We start from the raw sequence: 21,548 nt of genomic DNA, 5'->3' as shown, positions 1-21,548 counted from the left end.
CTTTGCAGAGAGTAGGCTTTTGTTGGGGCTTTTTTTTTTTTTTTTTTTTTTTTCTTAACTTGTTAGCTTTGTTGAGTTGCTACCTTCTCTAGCATCCAGTCTGGGATACATAAAGAGGCAAAAGAAAACCAAGCAACTCAATGTTCTTCATGTCCCAGGGCCCCTAACCAGTCTGCCTCCTCCCTAGCCTTCAGACTTTTAAGCTGTACTTAACGAGATAAATAGGAAAAAGTACCTCTACTTCATCTGTTTTGGAAGCAGAATTAAAAAAGGAGTAGCTCTAAAATTTCTGCTCTTAGAACTTAATCAGATAATAGGAAAGGATTTCTGCATTTTAGGTGGGAAGCTGAACTGAATATTGGTGGTCTCAAATCTGGCTCCACATCAGAACTATTGGGAGGACATTGTAAAAATAGATTCCTAGGCTTCATCCCCAGATATTCTAAATCTGGCATAAGGACCTGGGAATTTGTAATGTTTAAAAACTCTCTAGATGATTTTCTAGTACAGCCATCCATCAGTGAGATTATTTAGTTCTCCATGAGGGAACTCTATTGATTAAGGATCCTTTACCAATACAGTCAGTAGGAAGCACTTGAAGAAGTATTTTACAATTCTGCTGCTTTGGCCTCCCCTCTCAGAGTTTGTGATCAGTAGGGTTGGGGTCAAGATGAGTATTTAAAGAAAGCTGTACAGTCTATATCAATCCAATTGTGTACTTAGTTAAGAGTCATCAGCCTAGGTGATCTCTAAGACACTTTATAATGAAGAACTTGTGTAACAGATCCATATCCCTGGGATTTTATATAATCCAAAAAGGGCAGAGAAGAAAAAAAGCATACTGTCCACTCCCTAATCTCCATGTGACCCCACAGAGCTACCACATGTGGTTGTTAGGCTGTGTCCTGTAAAGTTCCAGGAGGCATTCTTCGCCTACACCGGGATTTCTCAATCCTGGCCCTGTGGAAGTTGGGTAAGACAATTCTTTTTTGTGGGAGGAGCTGTTCTGTGCATTGCAAAGTGTTCAGCATCTCTGGCTTCTATTAACTAGAAGCCAGAGACATTGCCAAATATCCCTTAGCAAGCAAACCACACAGGAATATAAATAGTGCCCTCTGTTTTGCATTTTTTCCTCCCATTCTATTCTTTACCACTTGCTGCTTAAATAGAATGTATATAAAGGTTCAGTGTTGCAGGATAGGAAGGTGTAACTCAGCCTATTTTAATCCCATCCCCTTATCAGTGTCTTGATATTGAACCACTGCTTTTATTGCCTTCTGTATAATCTGACCTCTAAGGCCCCTTCTATGAATTCATTAGCTTTCCTATGACATCTCTTGAGCACCTATCATGTAGTGCAGACAGGAGGATTAATAGTTAACCAGATATAAAGGGAACCACGGGGGTTTAGAAGTGGAATGGGGAAAGATGAAACTAGCGAAGTAAGCAGGGGCCATATTGAAGAGCTGTGTATTCTAATACAGTGTTTGTAATTTTACCTTTGCTATAAAATACTTCAAGTCTCTGGATGCTGAAGTATCTAAAGCTGAATTTGTTTTGGTTTGGAAGGGAAATTGTGACTTCAAAAATGAATATTCTAGACAGTGTAATGCTTTTGTATTGTTAAAATCTGTTGATAATCAGACTTCTTGTCTGTAAGTGTGGATACTGACTCTGTAAATATAAATGAATGTATATCGCTGGACTCAGTAGATGGATAACCAGGTTCTAAGAGCTGTGAGTTCTGAAATGATAGTAGAGAAAAAGCTTTGTTTTTAATGTTTAAAATTCAGTTCTTTGATTAACATTTCTTTTTTTCTCATTTCTGTCTTTTTTAAAGTCTTGTGAAAATGCCATTGTATGCTGGAAACCTGGCAAAATGGAAGATGATATAGATAAAATTAAACCCAGTGAGTCTAATGTGACTATTCTTGGGCGATTTGATTACAGCCAGTGTGACATTTGGTACATGAGGTTTTCTATGGATTTCTGGCAAAAGGTAGCAACATATTTTTACATTTTGAAATTATTTGACTTAAAACCATGGCAATTTTAGTTTTCCCTGTAGTGTATCTGTATTCTATTACCTCTAAGTTTAAGCTACCTTGATTTTTTTGTATTAATTGCTTTGGCCTTTGATGTTATTTATTCTACCCTTGTGGCTCTGCACACCATCTGCAGTGCTTATTATAAATGAAATTGACAGGTGTCAATGGTGGCAGTTAGGTGTTTACTTTCCGTAACATCTGTTACTAAGATTTAATGTTTTGGATTAGAGTGTTAATCTTTTTATATAGAAAACCAACATGGAAGATAGAGACAAAATATTAGTTATCTAAAATTTTTTCAAAATTTGGTGTTAGAATTTTGTGATAAATTACTTGGGTATTTATTTCTATATGAAAGCTTTGGAAATTTCCTATGGCTTTTACTACAGTTCTTTAAGGCAGAATAAAGAGTACATGCTAACTATGTAAATAAATTGTAAAGTTCTTCGTAAATTTACAAAATAACCTCCTTATTTTACTCAAGACATCTTTGTGATGCATTAGTTGCTCTTATCCTCATTTACACAATATAAGAAATATAAGATGCAAAGAAATAACCAAGAGCGTTGCCATAGGCTGGAGCTGAGGCTTTTCTGAAATAAGAAAGATGTCTTAGGATTGTTTGAAATCTTTATAGCTTGTTTTAATAATTTGATTTGTTTTTAATATGTTTATACAGATGCTTGCATTGGGCAATCAGGTTGGCAAACTTTATGTTTGGGATTTAGAAGTAGAAGATCCTCATAAAGCCAAGTAAGTGTTTAGAAATTCCTCTTCATAATTTCTGACTTTTCCTCCAAAGCGTTATGTCAGCATAGAGGAAGTAATTGATACCTGCAATGCCAACCTTAAATCATTTGTAACATTTACATTCTCAGAGTATTGTAAAGTATTTCTTTTTTATTCTAATAATGATTGTTTTTCCCAAGTACTTTGGTAATAAGTTATTTCTCTTTTTTTAATATAAGTTATATAGTACCTCTTGGATTTAAAGTATACCCAAATTTTATGAAATTTGAGATTGGGCTCTTAGTGAACTGTATTCTGTTTTCAAGTGCTTTCTATATGACTTGGAACATCTATTCATTTTCTGACTCATTGTTTTAAGTTAGATACTGACAGCATTATATATGCATGGTATTTAACCTGTTGTCATGTTTTCTCCCTAGATGCACAACACTGACTCATCATAAATGTGGTGCTGCTATTCGACAAACCAGTTTTAGCAGGGATAGCAGCATTCTTATAGCTGTTTGTGATGATGCCAGTATTTGGCGCTGGGACCGACTTCGATAAAATACTTTTTCTCAATCAAAATTAGAGTGTGTTTTCTGTGTACAGTAGAACTAACGTATCTTGCTAGTAAGGGCACATAGAGCATTTAGAGTTGTCTTTCAGCATTCAATCAAGCTGAGCTGAATGTAGTGATGTTTACATTGTTTACACTCTTTGTACTGTCTCCTGCTCAGACTCTACTGCTTTTAATAAAAATTTATTTTTGTAAAGCTGTGTTGTATTTTAGTTTATTTTGTTTTGTTCATTGTGATGAAAAGAAATGTTGAAAGTAATAAAATTACACCGTATCTTTTTGCAGTGATTATTATTGTTTTATTTGTGTAACTGGAGAAAGCTATATAATATAGTGATTAAGTATAAGCTCTAGAACAAACTGAATTTTAATCTTGGCTCTGCCACTAACTGACCTTGGGTAAGTAAAAGGATCAAGTGATTTAATACATGTGAAGCAATTAGAACAGTACTTGACTACACTAAACCCTTACCTTTATTGGAAATTGTATTTCCTATGGTTTTATATTTCTTAATGATTTCTTCTATAATAATTTTGTAATAAGTAAATTCTATAAGAGTTGTGACATGTAATGTTTTAATAACCTATCTTTATAGTTAAAAAATATTATTGGGCTTCCCTCGTGGCGCAGTGGTTGAGGGTCCGCCTGCCGATGCAGGGGACACAGGTTCGTGCCCCAGTCCGGGAGGATCCCACATGCCGCGGAGCGGCTGGGCCCGTGAGCCATGACCGCTGGGCCTGCGCGTCCGGAGCCTATGCTCTTCAGCGGGAGAGGCCACAGCGGTGAGAGGCCTGCGTACCGCAAAAAAAAAAAATATATATATATATATATATATATATATTATTGCCATTCGATTTACAACTTGGTCATTAGTAATCTTAGTGGAAATACTATCAGTAGAGCAAGGGAGGAGAGGACAAAGAAGCTTAAATGCAGTGGGTTGAAAAATGAAAGAAATGGGGAGTATGTTTGTATATTGAGTTATTGCCCCCTTTTCTAGAAGTGTATTGGTTAAGAGAAATAAGTAAATTGAGGATATCATAGGGTTGAAAGTAGTTGGTGGGTTTTCCTGGTGGCACAGTGGTTAAGAATCTGCCTGCCAGTGCAGGGGACGTGGGTTTGAGCCCTGGGCCGGGAAGATCCCACATGCCGTGGATCAACTAAGCCCGTGCACCACAACTACTGAGCCTGAACTCTAGAGCCTCTGAGCCACAACTACCGAGCCTGCGTGTCACAACTACTGAAGCCCGTGCGCCTAGAGCCCGTGCTCCGCAACAAGAGAAGCCACCACAATGAGAAGCCCACGCACAACAACAAAGAGGAGTAGCCCCCGCTCGCCACAACTAGAGGAAGCCCACGCGCAGCAACAAAGACCCAATGCAGCCATCAATCAATCAATAAAAATTTATTTTAAAAAAAGTAGTTGGTGATTTTTGTCCCAAACATAGGGTGCTTTGTGCACAGTGGCAAGAACAGAATTAAAGGGACTTCCGTGGTGGCGCAGTGGTTAACCTGTTGTGATTTGTAGAAAATGACTATCATTTTGGAATTGAACTGGTGGATTTCTAAAGAGATTCTTGGTGTTTTGTGGTTATTTTCTGATGCAGAGCAAGACTTCAGATGAATAAAAGCAGACTCATTTCACCTTCCTTGCTTCAGTTACTCCAGGCTGATGTGAAATGTAAAACAGGTGATTTCTGTTACGTTTTGTGTAATGAGTGAGTGTGTATTTGTGTTTAATTCTAAAACCATTTAATCATGGGTTGTCAAAATCATTGTGAGTAATGTATAGCACTCTATTGGCCATTATTTGATTATTTTGATGCAAAATTACTTCTTAAACCACTAAAATTTTGTATAAAAAATGTTTATCATTCTGAAAGACTGATTGCAAATCAAGGTTTTAATAATCCCAGTTCTGAGTAGCTACCTATGTTGCTGTATTGTTTCCCTCAAATCCCTGAAAATAGCTGGCTGCAACAGGGTTTGTAACTCTTGGAAGTCAAAACCCTTTGTGAAGGGCCTTCTAAAATAATTTATTACCTTTGCCTTAAAATGTGAGCTCCTAGTAGACAGGAGACAATCACTCATTTATAAACTTAATTGGCCAGGTGTGCAAAGCATTGCATTAATTAGGTCCCTGTATAAACCTGTGCCGTGCAATGGTTCCCAGATGCTGGTCAGTGGAAAGAGTGAGTGCAGCAGAATCATTAGCATATGACTGATCTCTGGGCCCCAACCTGAGAGATTTGAATTCAGTATTTTTTTAAAAACTCACCCAGATGATTCTGCTGCACAGATTATGCTTATCTTAACCCAGCCCCATACAACTTTCCACAGTCATTTGAAACTTCCTCTCTGTGGCTAACTAGTACCTCTCAAACTCATGTTCAAGGCTACTGGTGGGAGTGGTGGAGAATTCTTAATAGTTCTTCTGTCTGTTGGGTCACCTCTGTGTCTGGGATTTAGCATTGTTTCTGTCCCAGTTCTCAGATTGGGGCCTGATTCAGCTTCCTGCCAGGCCTCCCCTCTTTCTACGGCCTTTCTCTGTAGTCTTCTGGGCCACAACCAAGATCAGGACATCCAAGAGAGACAGCTGTGAACAGACTGGGACTTGACAGGGACTGTTCAAGACCCCACATAGACTGGAGTCTTTTCTTCCTGGCCAGGGCCCCTCACTTAGCCAATGCCCTTTTCTCTTTTCTTCTGGTGGCCTTGCCAGGCTTTGGCAGATGCTTTCCAGGTAGCTAAGCTGTTTTCTGTATTCACATTGTAGGGGCTCAGTTAAATGTCCTCTGGAAAGAGTTTCTACGTTTCCCAGTTACTGCCTTTTTTCCACTTCCCTTCATAATATCTCTGGTAGAAACTCATTTTAGTATCCCACTGAAATGCATGCACTGTTGTTGTTTTCCTGTTATGAAATCAGTGCCAGAGTAAGAGTTATTGAAACACAGAAGTGTTTCCTTCTGTTTTTAATCTCAATCTCAACACACTGGCTCACAGTAGGCACTCAGTGGGATGTTGAATGAATGAAAAATGAGCTAAGAAATCTTTTCTTAAATGAATTTCTGATGGGTTTCGGGCATATGGACTACAAACACACACACACTGTGAATAGAGAGATGAACACCACTAAGCCTTACGTAAAGCTGTCCTGGGAAAAGGGAAGATTTGTGCCTTATTGGCCTTGATATTCTTAACCCCTAGCACATACAGTTCCTGGCTTCTTATAATATTTTCTTTAGTAGTGTTTTCCAAATTCTAACATGCATCAGAATCATCTGGAAGGTTTGTTAAATCACGCCTCGCTGTGCCCCATCCCAGAGTATCTGATTCAGTAGGTTTGGGGTGGGGCACAGAGAATCTGCATTTTTAACAAGTTCATGGGTCTGTTGATGACACTGGCCCAAGGACCATACTTTGAAGACCACTGAATTTTCAATAGTAGTAGCTATACTAGTAGTTGAGTACTGACCATTTTATTCCCTACCAAGGAACTATGCTAAGTTCCTTATATGAGTGATTTTATTTACCATTCAACAACTCATGAAGTATAAATTATTGTCCCAATTTTACAGAGGAGGAATCTGAGGACTAAAGCTGTTAAATACCTTGCCCAGTGTCGTAAGTGGCAGGGCTGAGATTTGAACTAATTTCTAACTGCAGGGTCCCTGTTTATAGCCATGGTGATAGTCGAAATAGTTTATGTGTCTTAAGTAAATACCTGACAATGTGCAGGGCAGTAACTTCTCAGATGGATGACCAGTCATATCTGCCCCCAGCCAGCCACTAAACATAAGCTCTGAGAGCAAGGGGCCTGATCATCCTTATTTCTTGTTTTATCTCTAGAGCCTAGAAACAAGCTCTCACATAGTAAGTGCACAATAAATGGATAATTGTCAAAAAAAAAATAGTGCATATTTAAAGTATCTAGTTTTGAGAAAAAACCCTTTTGTGAATGAAGGAGGAACATGTTCACATGTACAGACTGAGTGTTCAGATTCTTGAGTTGAGCTGGCGGGTATTCTTTCCAGCTTAAGACCTCTGCAGAGCTCCAGTATGTAAGAGATTATACAGGTCAGTGTTTCTCAAAGTGGTTCCTGGACCAGCAGCATCAGCATCTCTTGGCAACTTGCCTAAGGGCTGTCAGACTTAAAGTACAGGATACGAAATTAAATTTGATATTTCAGATAATAATGCAATACTTGGGACATACTTAAAACTAAAAATTATTCACCATTTAACTGAAATTCACATTTAAGATATACGGGGCATCGTGTATTTTATTTGGCAACCCTAACTTCTTAGAAATTAAAATTCTCAGCCCTACTCCAGACCTACTGAAAAACTCAGGTGAGGCCCAGCCATAAGTGTTTTAACGTACCCTACAGGTGATTCTGACAAAGTTTGAAAACCACTGCCTTAGGTAGTGCCTGTTTACCTAAAGCAGGGCTCAGCCAAATCTGGCCAGCTGTCTGTTCTTGTGGGGTTTTTTTTTTTTTTGGCTGCGTTGGGTCTTAGTTGCGGCACGTGGGATCTTCACTGCAGGATCTTTCGTTGCAGCACGCGGGCTCTTTGTTGCAGTGCGCGGGCTTCTCTAGTTGTGGCGCACGGGCTCCAGAGCACATGGGCTCAGTAGTTGCAGTGCACGGGGTCAGTGGTTGTGGTGTGTGGGCTCTCTAGCTGCGGCACATGGGCTCAGTAGTTGTGACACACGGGCTCTCTAGTTGTGGTTCATGGGCTCTAGAGCACGTGGGCTCAGTAATTGTGGCACGTGGGCTTAGTTGCCCAGCAGCATGTGGGATCTTAGTTTCCTGACCAGGGATTGAACCCATGTCCCCTGTATTGGAAGGTGGATTCTTAACCACTGGACTACCAGGGAAGTCCCCGTCTGTTCTTGTTAATAAAGTTTTTAGGACAGAGCCACAGCCATTCCTTTTACTTATTTTACTTATTCTTTTATGTATGTACTTATTAAGTTTCCTGCCCTCTTGGAATTTTTATTCTAGTTGTGGGTGGTTAATTATATCTTCAGCTATAATTAACAATGAAGCCAGCTAAAACTGGCTTAAACAATAAAGGAATATATTATCTTGCATAACCAGAAGTACAGAAGTAGGGCAGTCTCCCAGGGTGGTTGGTTCTACAATTCTTCGTGTTATAAAGGCATGTCAGCACAGAGACCTTACGGCTTAGGAAGCCCAAAACATGTACTATCTGGCCTTTTACAGAAAACATTTGCTTGACCCTGACCTAAAGAGAACTTTCTCTGTTTATAGAACATGTTCTCAGCTTTCTCTAACAGGTGCTGGAAGCTGGGACAGGACAGACACAGAGGTTCTGAATGTGGAAAAGCCCCTTCTCCTGGGCTTCCCCATAGGCATTGCTGTGGTCTTTAGCTCCTTGTGGGGAACGTGGAGGGGAAGGTGGCAGAGGAGAGACTGGTGAGCCGATAAAGGAGAGTGCCTAGCGCCCAGAACACCTAGTTGTGTGCACCCCCTGCTGGAAAGTTGGCAGAATTCAGTATCATAGAACATTTATTCAACAAACGTGTAGAGAGGATCTACTGTATGCCAGGTACTTGGGAGCAAACAGAGTCCCGTTCTTTTTTTTTTTTTTTCAGAGTCCCGTTCTTGAAGAGCTCACAATCAAGAAGAGTCAGGCTCCCTAATTAGATGTTTATACTATCTAGTCAAGTGTCAACCGCAGATGTATTTAATGATCATTGATAGACTTTCATTCATTCAGTAAATAACTATGAAATGCTTACTAGCGGGTAGATGCTGGGCTTGGCACTGGAGATACAGTAGCAAACAAAACAGACATGGTCCCTGCCCTCTCGGAGCTTATATTCTAGTAAGAGTTGTGTTAATTATAACATCAGCCATAAATAACAACAAAGTCAATTAAAATTGCCTTAAGCAATAGAAAAAAATACATTATTTTGCATGACCGTAAGTACAGAGGTAGGACATTGGCTCCAGGGCTGGTTGGTTTAACAGCATAAGACATTAATAAAGACTCAAGTTATTTTCATCTCTTTGCTCTTCCTGAGTGTGCTTTTTTTCTTAGGTTGTTCTCAGGTTGTTTCAAGATGATTGCTACAACTCTAGGTGTCACTTTCAGATATATCAATGTAGAGGGAGAAAGTGACCATCTTTTCGTGTGACTTTCTTAAGACCAAGAAACTTTTCTCAGAAGCCCCCAGCAGACTTCCTCCCAAGTGCCACTGACCAGAATTGGGTTATGGGACTGATCCTAAACCAATCACTACCAAGGGAATGGAAATTTGTTGATTAGATTAAGCAGGGTCTTCTTCTGGGGCTCCTGAGTCTCATGGAGGAGGGGTGCCTTCCTGAACAAAATTGGGGTTAACAAGAAGGGGGGAAATGGATATTAAATAGATAACTACCGGTATTTGTTACAGGGAAGGAAAATTAATAAAATGTAATCACAGACAGTGAAAGAACTACACAGAAGTTAGCTTTTGCTGCATAACAAAACATCTCAAATTTATTTATCTCATGATTCTATTTGGGCTGAGCTCAGCTGAGTGGTTCTTCTGGTCTTGACTGGGTTCATTCATGTGTTTGGTAGTCAGGTAGCTCCGCTCCGGGGGTTTGACTGGTTGTTGGCTGAGGCAATGGGGCCAGGTGTCTCTCATTATCCAGCAAGCTATCCTTGGCTTGTTCCTGTGGTAGACTGGCAAAGTTCCAAGGACTAGAGAAGCCACTTGCAAATATTTTTGAGCCCTGGGCATGGAAATGGCACAACATCACTTCTGTTGCATTCTTTTGGTCAAATCAAGTAAGAAGGCCACGAGGGTAAAGAAACAGAGTCCATCTGGAAAGTCACACTGCAAGGTCATGGACACAGGGAGAGGAAGGATTTGTGTTATTTCTGCAATCTACCACAGATGATAAGATGAGTAACGGGAGAAAGCCATTCAGATCTCCCTTCAAGACAGAACTATCATTTCGAAAGTTTCAAATCACCAATATGTCTTTTTCTGAGCTGAAATTCTTGTACCGTATGATTGTTATTGATTTTCTGACAGCATTGGTTAGAAGAGGATTTTAGCTATCTACACTTCCTCTTCCTTTTCTCCCATCTTCCTCTTTTTAAATTTATTTTATTGAAGTATAGTTGATTTACAATGTTGTGTTAATTTCTGCTGTACAGCAAAGTGATTAAGTTATACATACATGCATACATATATATGTATATTCTTTTTCATACTCTTTTCCATTGTTCTTCCATCTTCTTAATGTAGTTAAATAATTTCTAGTTAACCCACATTTGGAGTTTTTATTAAGATAGTGTTGGGAGGCTAAATAATGCCCTTCCCAAATAGTCAGGACCTGTGAATGTTACTTCACATGGCAAAAGAGATTTTACCAATATGATTAAGCTAAGGATCTTGAGATATGGAGATTATTTTTAATTATTTCGTTAGACTTTAAATGCAATTACAAATATCCTTATAAAAGGGAAGGAGAGTGATATCTGACAGAGAAGGCAAGGAGAGGACTGAAGCAAGATGCTACACTGCTGACTTTGGAGATGGAATAAGCCAAGAACTCAGCTCTAGAATCTGGAAGAGGCAAGAAAACAGATTCTCCCCTAGAGCATCTGGAAGAAGTGCAGCCCTCATGGCAACTTGTTTGCAGCCAGGTGAAACTGATTTCAGACTTCTGAATGTGTGCTGTTTTAAGCCACGAAATTTGTGGCATTTTGTTACAGCAGCCATACGGAACAAATACATTCATGTAAATATTGTTCTGTACTAAGTCATTTTATTGGCACTGGCCTAAATAATGGCCCCTTTTTCGGCTTTAGTTTGAATATCTGACTTAGGCTAAGTCTTCATCCATCCAGCAGCTCCATGAAACACCTCTCTGTATAACTTTGCATGTTGTCATACATGTCAAATAATCTATTCTTTTTTTTTGAGGATTCCTGAATTGGGTGCTCTTTGCATTATTTCCTGGGACTTCTTTTTGCCATTACCTTTGAAATTCTATCACTCTCCTTAGTGGAATCTCTTGTGTTCTGAATCTTGTCTCATGTCGCCTCTTTATTGGTTTATTCGCTTGTTTGGAAGGAGCACATCCAGTAACTTACTGAGAAAGGACATATGGAAGGTAATTTTTTTTTCTTAGACTTTGCAGGTCTGAAAATATCTTTGGTTTGCCCTTTACTTGATTGTAATTTTGGCTGGATATTGAATTCGATATAGGAAATAATTTACACTCAGAATTTTGAAGGCACCTTTCCTTTGTCTTTCAGTGTTCAGTGTTGCTACACAGAGGTCAATTCACTTTGGCCTGCAATCATTGTACATAATTTTTTCTTTTAGCTTCATGGAATCTCTATTAGGTTCCATATTCTGAAATTGCATGAGGATGAGCCTTGGTGTGGGTTTTTTATTCATATTGCTGGGTAGTCCGTGAGCCTCTTCTTTCTGGAGACTCATGTTCTACAGTTCTGGGATTTTTTTTTTTTTAAAGAAAATAGTATTTATTTGACAATTTATTGTCCAGTGTTTTCTTTATTCTCTCAGGAATTCCCACTAGGTCAAATATTGAACCTCTTGTATTGATCTTCTAATTTTATCTTTTTTCTCTTCATTTCCCTCTCTTTCTTTCCCTCACTTCTCTGGGAGAGTTCCTTGACCTTTTCTTACAACACTTCTAAACTCTAAAAACTGTCTTTTCAGCCCTCATATTTTCAAGTTCCATGGGTTCTTTCTTGTTCTCTGATTTTCCTTTTATAGCATTCAATTTTTGTTTCAATGACACACTCTATTTCTCTCTCTGGATAATACCTACAGCGTTTTATTTTTTTTGCTCCTTGTACTGTTTTGTTTCTGCTGAATTCATTCCCCTGCCCCTGCTGCCCCGACTATTTATTTGCCTTGGTCTTTCTCTTTCATGATAGTGACTTTCCTCAAATGTGTGTTGATCCTTAGTAGCATGTTCCATTTACAAGCAAAAAATGTGGGGAATTCCATGATGGTCCAGTGGTTAGGACTCTGCAGGGGACGTGGGTTCAATCCCTGGGCGGGGATCTAAGATCCCATAAGCTGCACAGCACGGCCAAAAAAAAAAAGCAAAAAACTGTGAGGAGGCTGTTACTTGTGAATAGCATGTTTCACTATTATTAGGCAGCCTGTCAGTTTTGTCACTGGAGATTTCAAGATATCTGTAGCTCTGGGGTGTTCACTTTTTCCTGAGAAGGATGCTTCAGTCTCCTACCTGGCAAATATGAGCCTTGATGTTATTGTTGTGGAGGAGGCGGAAGACTTTCATGTAATCCCCCTGTTCCCACTCCAGCACTACCCACTTGCTCATAGGTACTTTTGCATGAGTTTTTTTTTTTTTTGATACTATTGTAAATGGTACTGATTTTAATTAATTAATTAATTAATTTCTTTTAAAGTGAAAGAAGGTTTATTCAGGGAGATACATACTCCACAGACAGTGTGGGCCATCTCAGAAGGTGAGAGGCCAAATGGTACTGATTTTAAAAATAGTTTTCTTGAAATATAATTCACATACCATACAATTCATTCAAGATGTATAATTCAGTGGTTTTTAGTATATTCACAGATATGTGCAAACATCACTAGTGTCAATTTCAGATCATTTTCATCACCTCAAAAAGTCTAGGGGAGGGGGAATAGGGCAATTGTTCAACAGGCATAGAGTTTCAGTTTTACAAGATCAGAAAATCCTAGAGATCTGCTGCACAACAAGGTGATATAGTTAATACTACTGTACTGTACACTTAAAAAATAGTTAAGATGGTTAAAAAAAAACCATACTCTTTAGCTATCTATCACCCCCATCTCCACATCCTCACCTACCCCAGCCCTAAGCAATCACTAATCTACTTTCCGTCTCTATAGATTTCTCTATTCTAAATATTTCATATGGGTGGAATCATATATAATAACATATGAATAATTTTCCATTGTATGATATACCACATTTTGTTTATCCATTCATCCATTGATGGACATTTGTCTCCACCTTTCGGTATTATGAATAATGTTGCTATAATCATTCATATACAAGTTTTTGTGTGAACATCTGTTTTCATTTCTCTTGAGTATATACCTAGGAGTAGAATCACAGGGTCATATGGTGGCTTTATGTTTATTTTATTTATTTTTTTATAATCTTTATTGGAGTATAATTGCTTCACAATGCTGTGTTAGTTTCTGTTGTTCTGGATACAAGTCCCTTATCAGATCTATGGTTTGCAAATATTTTCTCCCATTCTGTGGTTGTCTCTTCGCTTTTTTGACGGTTTCCTTGGAAGCACTAGAGTTTTTAATTTTTATGAAGTTCAGATGATCTATTTTTTTCTCTTTTTTGCTTATGTTTTTGGTGTCATATCTAAGAATCCTTTGCCAAATCCAAAGTCATGAAGATTTATCCCTATGTTTTCTTCAAAGAGTTTTATAGTTTTAGTTTTTACATTTAGACCTTTGATCAATTTTGAGTTAATTTTTATATATGGCATGAGGCTTTTCTTTTGCATGTGGCTATCCAGTTGTCTCGGAATCTTTGTTGAAAAGACTCTTCTTTCCCCCATTGAATGGTCTTGGCACCCGTGTTGAAAATTCAGCGGACCGTAGATGATATAATTTATTTCTGGACTCTTAATTCTATTCCATTGATTTACATATTTATTTCTGTCTCAATACTACACTGTCTTCATTATCATTGCTTTGCAATAACTTTTGAAATTGAGAAGTGTTAATCATCTTAGTTTGTTCTTTTCTTTTTTTTCCCAAGATTGTTTTGGCTATTCTGGGTCTCCCTTCTTATACATTTTAGAATCAAGTTGTCAATTTCTACAAAAAGTCAGCTGAGATTCTGATAGTGCATTGAATTGATAGACCAATTTAGGGAATACTGCCATCTTAACAATGTTAAGTCTGCAGACCCATGAACATGGGATGTTTTTCCATTTACTCAGATCCTTAATTTCTTATTTTTTATAGTTTCCAGAGTATGAGTTTTATGATTTCCTTCTTAAATTTATTCCTAAGTATTTATTTTTTGGTGCTATTATTAATGGAATTGTCTTCATATTTTTATTTTTGGATTGTTCATTCTAAGTGTTTAGAAATACAACTGAATTTTGTATATTGATCTGGTATCTTACAACCTTGCTGAATTGTTTATTACTTCTAATAGTTTTTAGTGGATTCCCTAGGATTTTCTCTATGCAAGCTCATGTCACAAATAGAGATAGTTTTATTTCTTAATTTCCAATCTGGATGCCTTTTCTTTTTCTTGCCTCATTGCTTTGGCTGGAACCTCCAGTACAATGTTGAATAGAAGTGCCTGGAGAAGACATCTTTGTTTTGTTACTGATCTTAGGAGGAAAGCATACAACTTTCACCATTAAGTATGATGTTAGCTGTGGGATTTTTATAGATGCTCTTTATCAGGTTGAGGAAGTTCCCTTCTATTCTTGGTTAATTGAATTTTTTTTTTTAATCATGAAAGGGTTTTGTATTATTACATGAGTTTTTAAAAAGTGACCCTCATCCCTTATGGATGACTTAATAAGAGATATCCCTCTCTGCATGGATGATATAGAAAAAGGCACCCCCATCCTCCAAGTGGATGTTTTAGAAAAGCCACCCCCACTTTGGGTGGCACAGTACTACGTTAGTGTGTTTGAGTAGGTGAGCAAAATGCTCCTCTCTCACCTGGGCACTCTTATTCAGGACCTAATCTGTACATGGTGGCCTTGCTCCACGACCATTTTTTTTTCAGTATCTGGTTTCCTAGTGCCTGGGGCCTCTCTGATTCACTTTTTTTCCAGAGATTTCATACCAATGGCTGAGGTGTTGATGAGAGTCAGACACAAAATCTTACATCAGTTTTAAGCAATCTACATGTTTCAGTCTACTGCCTTACCCCTGCCTTCTGTGGCTCCTGGTGTCTCCAATTCCTGAACTTCTCTGGTACTTATTACCTTTCTCTATAGGTACTTGAGTTTGACCTTCTTCTGCTCTGCTAAGTCACTTGTCTTTCTTCTATCCACTTTCCACTGATATCTTTGTGATTTGGAGTTATAGATATCACTTAGGTCAAAGAAGATAGAGTTTGTGCTCTTATTTCTTTCTGCTTTTTCTTAATTGTATTTTTAAATTTTTTAAAATTTAATTTTATACAGCAGGTTCTTGTTAGTTATCATTTTATACACATCAGTGTATACATGTCAACCCCAATTGCCCAATTCATCACACCCCCACTCCCCCCCCCCCCCCACGGCTTTCCCCCCTTGGTGTCCATATGTTTGTCCTCTACATCTGTGTCTCAATGTCCGCCCTGCAAACCGGTTCATCTGTACCATTTTTCTAGGTTCCACATATATGCGTTAATATATGATATTTGTTTTTCTCTTTCTGACTTACTTCACTCTGCATGACAGTCTCTAGATCCATCCACGTCTCAACAAATGACCCAATTTCGTTCCTTTTTATGGCTGAATAATATTCCATTGTATATATGTACCACATCTTCCTTATCCATTCGTCTGTCGATGGGCATTTAGGTTGCTTCCATGACCTGGCTATGGTAAATAGTGCTGCAATGAACATTGGGGTGCATGTGTCTTTTTGAATTACGGTTTTCTCTGGGTATATGCCCAGTAGTGGGATTGCTGGATCATATGGTAATTCTATTTTTAGTTTTTTAAGGAACCTCCACACTGTTCTCCATAGTGACTGTATCAATTTAAATTCCCACCAACAGTGCAAGAGGGTTCCCTTTTCTTCACACCCTCTCCAGCATTTGTTGTTTTTCTGATGATGCCCATTCTAACTGGTGTGACGTGATACCTCATTGTAGTTTTGATTTGCATTTCTCTAATAATTAGTGATGTTGAGCAGTCTTTTATGTACTTCTTGGCCATCTGTATGTCTTTTTTTTTTTTTTTTTGTGGTACGTGGGCTTCTCACTGTTGTGGCCTCTCCCATTGTGGAGCACAGGCTCCAGATGTGCAGGCTCAGCGGCCATGGCTCACAGGCCCAGCCACTCCACGGCATGTGGAATCTTCCCGGACAGGGGCACGAACCCGTGTCCCCTGCATGAGCAGGCGGACTCTCAACCACTGCGCCACTGAAGCCCCTGTATGTCTTCTTTGGAGAAATGTCTATTTAGGTCTTCTGCCCATTTTTGGATTGGGTTGTTTGTTTTTTTAATATTGAGCTGCATGAGCTGTTTTTATATTTTGGAGATTAATTCTTTGTTGATTTGTTTGCAAATATCCTCTTCCATTCTGAGGGCTGTCTTCTCATCTTGTTTATGGTTTCCTTTGCTGTGCAAAAGCTTTTAAGTTTCATTAGGTCCCATTTGTTTATTTTTGTTTTTATTTCCATTACTCTAGGAGGTGGATCAAAAAAGATCTTGCTGTGATTTATGTCAAAGAATGTTCTTCCTATGTTTTCCTCTAAAAGTTTTGTAGTGTCTGGTCTTACATTTAGGTCCCTAATTCATTTTGAGTTTATTTTTGTGTATGGTGTTAGGGAGTGTTCTAATTTCATTCTTTTACATGTAGCTGTCCATTTTTCCCAGCACCACTTATTGAAGAGACTGTCTTTTCTCCATTGTATATCCTTGCCTCCTTTGTCATAGATTACTTGACCATAGGTGTGTGGGTTTATCTCTGGGCTTTCTATCTTGTTCCATTGATCTATGTTTCTGTTTTTGTGCCAGTACCTTATTGTCTTGATTACTGTGGCTTTGTAGTATAGTCTGAAGTCAGGGAATCTGATTCCTCCAGCTCCGTTTTTCTCCCTCAAGACTGCTTTGGCTATTTGGGGTCTTTTGTGTCTCCATACAAATTGTAAGATTTTTTTGTTCTAGTTCTGTAAAAAATGCCATTGGTAATTTGATAGGGATTGCATTGAATCTGTAGATTGCTTTGGGTAGTATAGTCATTTTCACAATATTGATTCTTCCAATCCAAGAACATGGTATATCTCTCCATCTGTTGGTATCATCTTTAACTTCTTTCATCAGTGTCTTATAGTTTTCTGCATACAGGTCTTTTGTCTCCCTAGGTAGATTTATTCCTAGGTATTTTATTCTTTTTGTTGCAATGGTAAATGGGAGTGTTTCCTTAATTTCTCTTTCAGATTTTTCATCATTAGTGTATAGGAATGCAAGAGATTCCTGTGCATTAATTTTGTATCCTGAAACTTTACCAAATTCATTGATTAGCTCTAGTACTTTTCTGGTGGCATCTTTAGGATTCTCTATATATAGTATCATGTCATCTGCAAACAGTGCCAGTTTTACTTCTTCTTTTCCAATTTGTATTCCTTTTATTTCTTTTTCTTCTCTGATTTCCATGGCTAGGACTTCCAAAACTATGTTGAATAGTAGTGGTGAGACTGGACATCCTTGTCTTGTTCCTGATCTTAGAGGAAATGCTTTCAGTTTTTCACTATTGAGAATGATGTTTGCTGTGCGTTTGTCATACATGGCCTTTATTATGTTGAGGTAGGTTCCCCCTATGCCCACTTTCTGGAGAGTTTTTATCATAAATGGTGTTGAATTTTGTCAAAAGCTTTTTCTGCATCTATTGAGATGCTCATATGGTTTTTACTCTTCAATTTGTTAATATGGTGTATCACATTGATTGATTTGCGTATATTGAAGAATCCTTGCATCCCTGGGATAAATCCCACTTGATCATAGGGTATGATCCTTTTAATGTGTTGTTGGATTCTGTTTGCTAGTATTTTGTTGAGGATTTTTGCATGTGTATTCATGAGTGATATTGGTCTGTAATTTTCTTTTTTTATAGTATCTTTGTCTGGTTTTGGTATCTTTTTAATTGTATTTGTCTCACCTTTTAAAAAATTATTTATTTGTTTATTTATTTATTTATTTATTGGCTGTGTTGGGTCTTTGTTGCTGTACTTGGGCTTTTCTCTAGTTTCGGAGAGTGGGGGCTACTCTTTGTCGCAGTGCACAGGCTTCTCATTGCAGTGGCTTCTCTTGTTGCTGAACATGGGCTCTGGGTGAGCGGGCTTCAGTAGTTGTGGCGCGCAGGCTCTAGACTGCAGGCTCAGTCGTTGTGGCTCACGGGCTTAGTTACTCTGAGGCATGTGGGATCTTCCTGGACCAGGGATAGGAACTGTGTCCCCTGCATTGGCAGGGGGATTCTTAACCACTGCACCACCAGGGATGTCCCTGTGCTTTTATTTCTTGTTCTCCTTGTTTTGGAGAGGAAACTTTCCTTAGGTGAAGAGAAAAAATATTTTTGCTCTTGAAATCAGAATTCAATGCCCTCATTCTAGAAGTGTGAAAACCTAATGCCTATAAGGATAAAATAAATTACTTCATCCCTAGGCTAGTTAATGGAAGAGTCAAAACCAGTATTCAGTTCGTGATTCCCTGGCCAAAACTGAACTATGATTTGTTCTTTCTCCACAGAAGCAAATGTAGTCTGAGAGCTGGTAGGTACCTTTGAGGTCCTAGGTAAATTTTCCCAAGTTTTCCATGAATCTCCTTAACAATACAAGTGGATTTCAGCTTTGGTTAAAATATCAATGTGAATGGGAGAATTCACTATTCTATATCTACCTATTCTTATTTCAGAGAGCTCTGATTATGGGAGACATATTTTCCTCTGAAACGCTTTTCTTCACTTCCATACATTGTATCTATTTCTGCTCTCTTTAGTTACAAAGAACTTTTGTATTTAAAAATAATATAGTTTGGTGAATAGAAGTCTGGCTTTCATAGTCTGGAGAAAGGATACTAAACTCACTGCCTCCAATTCTTTGTCCAACCTGAAGAAAATATTTGAGCCAGTTGGGAGGATGTAAAAAATTTCCAGGTGAATATTACAGGCAGATAAAACAAGTTGCATAAGCACAGAAAGGTGGAAAAATACAAGTTGCTCAGAGAATACAAATACATAGAATACATAGTTACAGTATGTAAAGGAAAAATCCCTGTCTTCTTCCCATGTTTCTCCTTTACTCTCACACTACTACTGTACTCACAATACTTCTAAAACCAGATGTGTGTGGGTTTTCCCTACACTGAGCAATTCTGTGACACCAGCTTGGTGTCCTACAATTGAACTCAATCCTGACACTGTCAACCTGGAGACAGCACCTGGAGATAGCATCAGATCCCACAGGTTAAGGGCTCAGTCCCACAAGACTGCCCCTACTTCAGTTGCCAACTGCAAGTAGTTAAGTGCCCAGGTTACCTACAACTTCTGTCCAACACAGCTATAATTGGAGGTTCCCATGACCTCCCCCCCTTAGATTTGATTATTGGCTAGAACAACTCACAGAACTCAGGGAAACATGTTTACCAATTTATTAAAGGATATGATAAAGGATACAGATGAACCATCAGATGAACAGATACATAGGCAAGGTCTGGGAGTGCAGGAGCTTCTCTCCTGGTGGAGTTGGGGTGCATCACCCTTCTGGTACGTGGATGTGTTCATCAAGCTGGAAGCTCTCCAGACCTCATACTCTTGGGATTTTATGGATGCTTCCTCATGTAGTCGTGATCAATTAACTCCATCTCTAGCCCCTCTCCCCTCTCTACAGAATGTGGGGAGGGGCTGAAAATCCCAAGCTTCTAATCAGGCTTCATCTTTCTGGTGACCAGCCCCCATCTAGGAGCCACCCAGAAGCCCACCAGCGTCCCCTCATTAGAACAAAAGATGCTCTTATCACTTGGGAATGTACAGGGGTTTCAGGAGCCCTGTGTCAGGTACATGAGGCAGAGACCAATATATTTATTTACTATTTCATAGTAAGGTGGGTATGAAGACATGAAAAGTAGTCAGGAAAAGTAATAATGCTAAATGCTAACAGTTTATTAAGCTATATTCTGGCTACTACTTAGTACTTTACATGTAATAACCTTCATTACAACCTTATTATTATCCTGTTTTACAGAGGGGGAAAAGGAGGCATGGTAGTGTTAGGGTAACTGGCCTAATATTATACAGCTAATAAATGACGGAGATGGGCTCTGAATCCAGGCAGTTTGTCTGCCCCTCATGAAATGGTCTCATAATGAGTGGCCTTTTTATTTTGAAGATTCTGGGACTTCTTAGGTAGAAAGTTGGAGACATTGGTAGGAAGATCCTCTTCTATCTATTCATCTTTGGCTTTCTCAAAGGAGTATCTGAGACAAGATAGGTGGTCCAAGTTTATGGAGCCAGAGTGGAGACCAGAGGACTGTTCCAACATTCTGATCTTCCACATATAACCTGGGGTTAGGAGGACAGACTTGCTGGTGGCTGGTGGACTAAGCTCAGATATTTCAAGTTGGGCAGAGACCTTCAGGGAGGAGATATCTTACCTTCCTATCAAGAGGAAAGGGAACTGAAGCTGTGAAAGGGAGAATGAGTACTGTTGGCAGTCAGTACTTGATGCCAGTTCTTCTTTTCTGCAAATGCATAGAGGAAAAAAAGACATTTTACAATTAAACAGCCATTAGTTAAGTACTGCCAGGTTCTAAGTGGTTGTTTATAAATTCATCTGAGCCTCACAGCAACCCTAGGGGACAGGCACAATTATTATTCTTATTTTACAAATGGCGCAATTAAAGCACGAAGATATTATATAACTTGCTTAGTGTTGTTTGTTTTCGGCAAATAAATGGAGGTGTGAGGCTGGAAAGAACTACAATAAAGTTGTCATTAAGTACAAAACAGCTGATTAAAAAATCAGTACTTTTCAGCTACTGTGTAGCAGAAAGAACCCTGGATTTGAATCAGGATTTGGATTCAAGCCCCATCCGTGAGTGCTGTGTAAAGATTTGGGGCTGGGCAATTTTCTCGCCTACAAAATGCAGATAATAATACTTACCTCCTAGAGTTTTTGTAAGGATCTAGCGAAATGACTGTAAAAGCGCACTGTAATCTCTAAAATGTTAGACAAACGTGAGAAACTTTTCCTCCCGGCTCTGGATTCGTAAATTTGGGATACGGACTACCAATCCCAACAGGCAAATCCTCCGCGTTCCCTTCCCGGAAACCGGCGCAGGCCCTTCTGGGACTTGTAGTTTTATACGGGATCTGGCCCGCCTTTCCCGTTTAGTAAGGGCGGTGCGGTGTGAGCCCCGGAAGTACTCGTCGCCTGAGAGGCGTTGTGGTTAGGAAGGCGAGGTTAGAG

At 38.9% G+C, this 21,548-nt stretch overlaps 1 protein-coding gene across 5 annotated transcripts in view; it reads left to right on the top strand.

The window, feature by feature from the left end:
* Positions 1–3,645, top strand: part of EED (embryonic ectoderm development) — a 33,559-nt gene extending 29,914 nt beyond the window's left edge. For 3 of the 5 annotated variants that reach the window (XM_019948760.3, XM_019948757.3, XM_019948759.3), the window contains 3 exons: positions 1,841–1,999; positions 2,728–2,801; positions 3,218–3,553. In XM_019948760.3, coding sequence (XP_019804319.1) covers positions 1,841–1,999; positions 2,728–2,801; positions 3,218–3,344 — 360 coding nt within the window. In that variant the 3' untranslated portion in view covers positions 3,345–3,553. Of the gene's footprint in view, positions 1–1,840; positions 2,000–2,727; positions 2,802–3,217 lie in introns of all 5 variants that reach the window. The other 2 variants (XM_073808339.1, XM_019948758.3) reach the window with 1 other exon arrangement.
* The last annotated feature ends 17,903 nt before the right edge of the window (positions 3,646–21,548 follow it).

The sequence above is a fragment of the Tursiops truncatus genome, chromosome 8, assembly GCF_011762595.2.
Source record: "Tursiops truncatus isolate mTurTru1 chromosome 8, mTurTru1.mat.Y, whole genome shotgun sequence".
Lineage (NCBI taxonomy): Eukaryota > Metazoa > Chordata > Mammalia > Artiodactyla > Delphinidae > Tursiops > Tursiops truncatus.
Note: the sequence above shows the minus strand (reverse complement) of the source record. Positions and strands in the feature narration are given on the sequence as shown.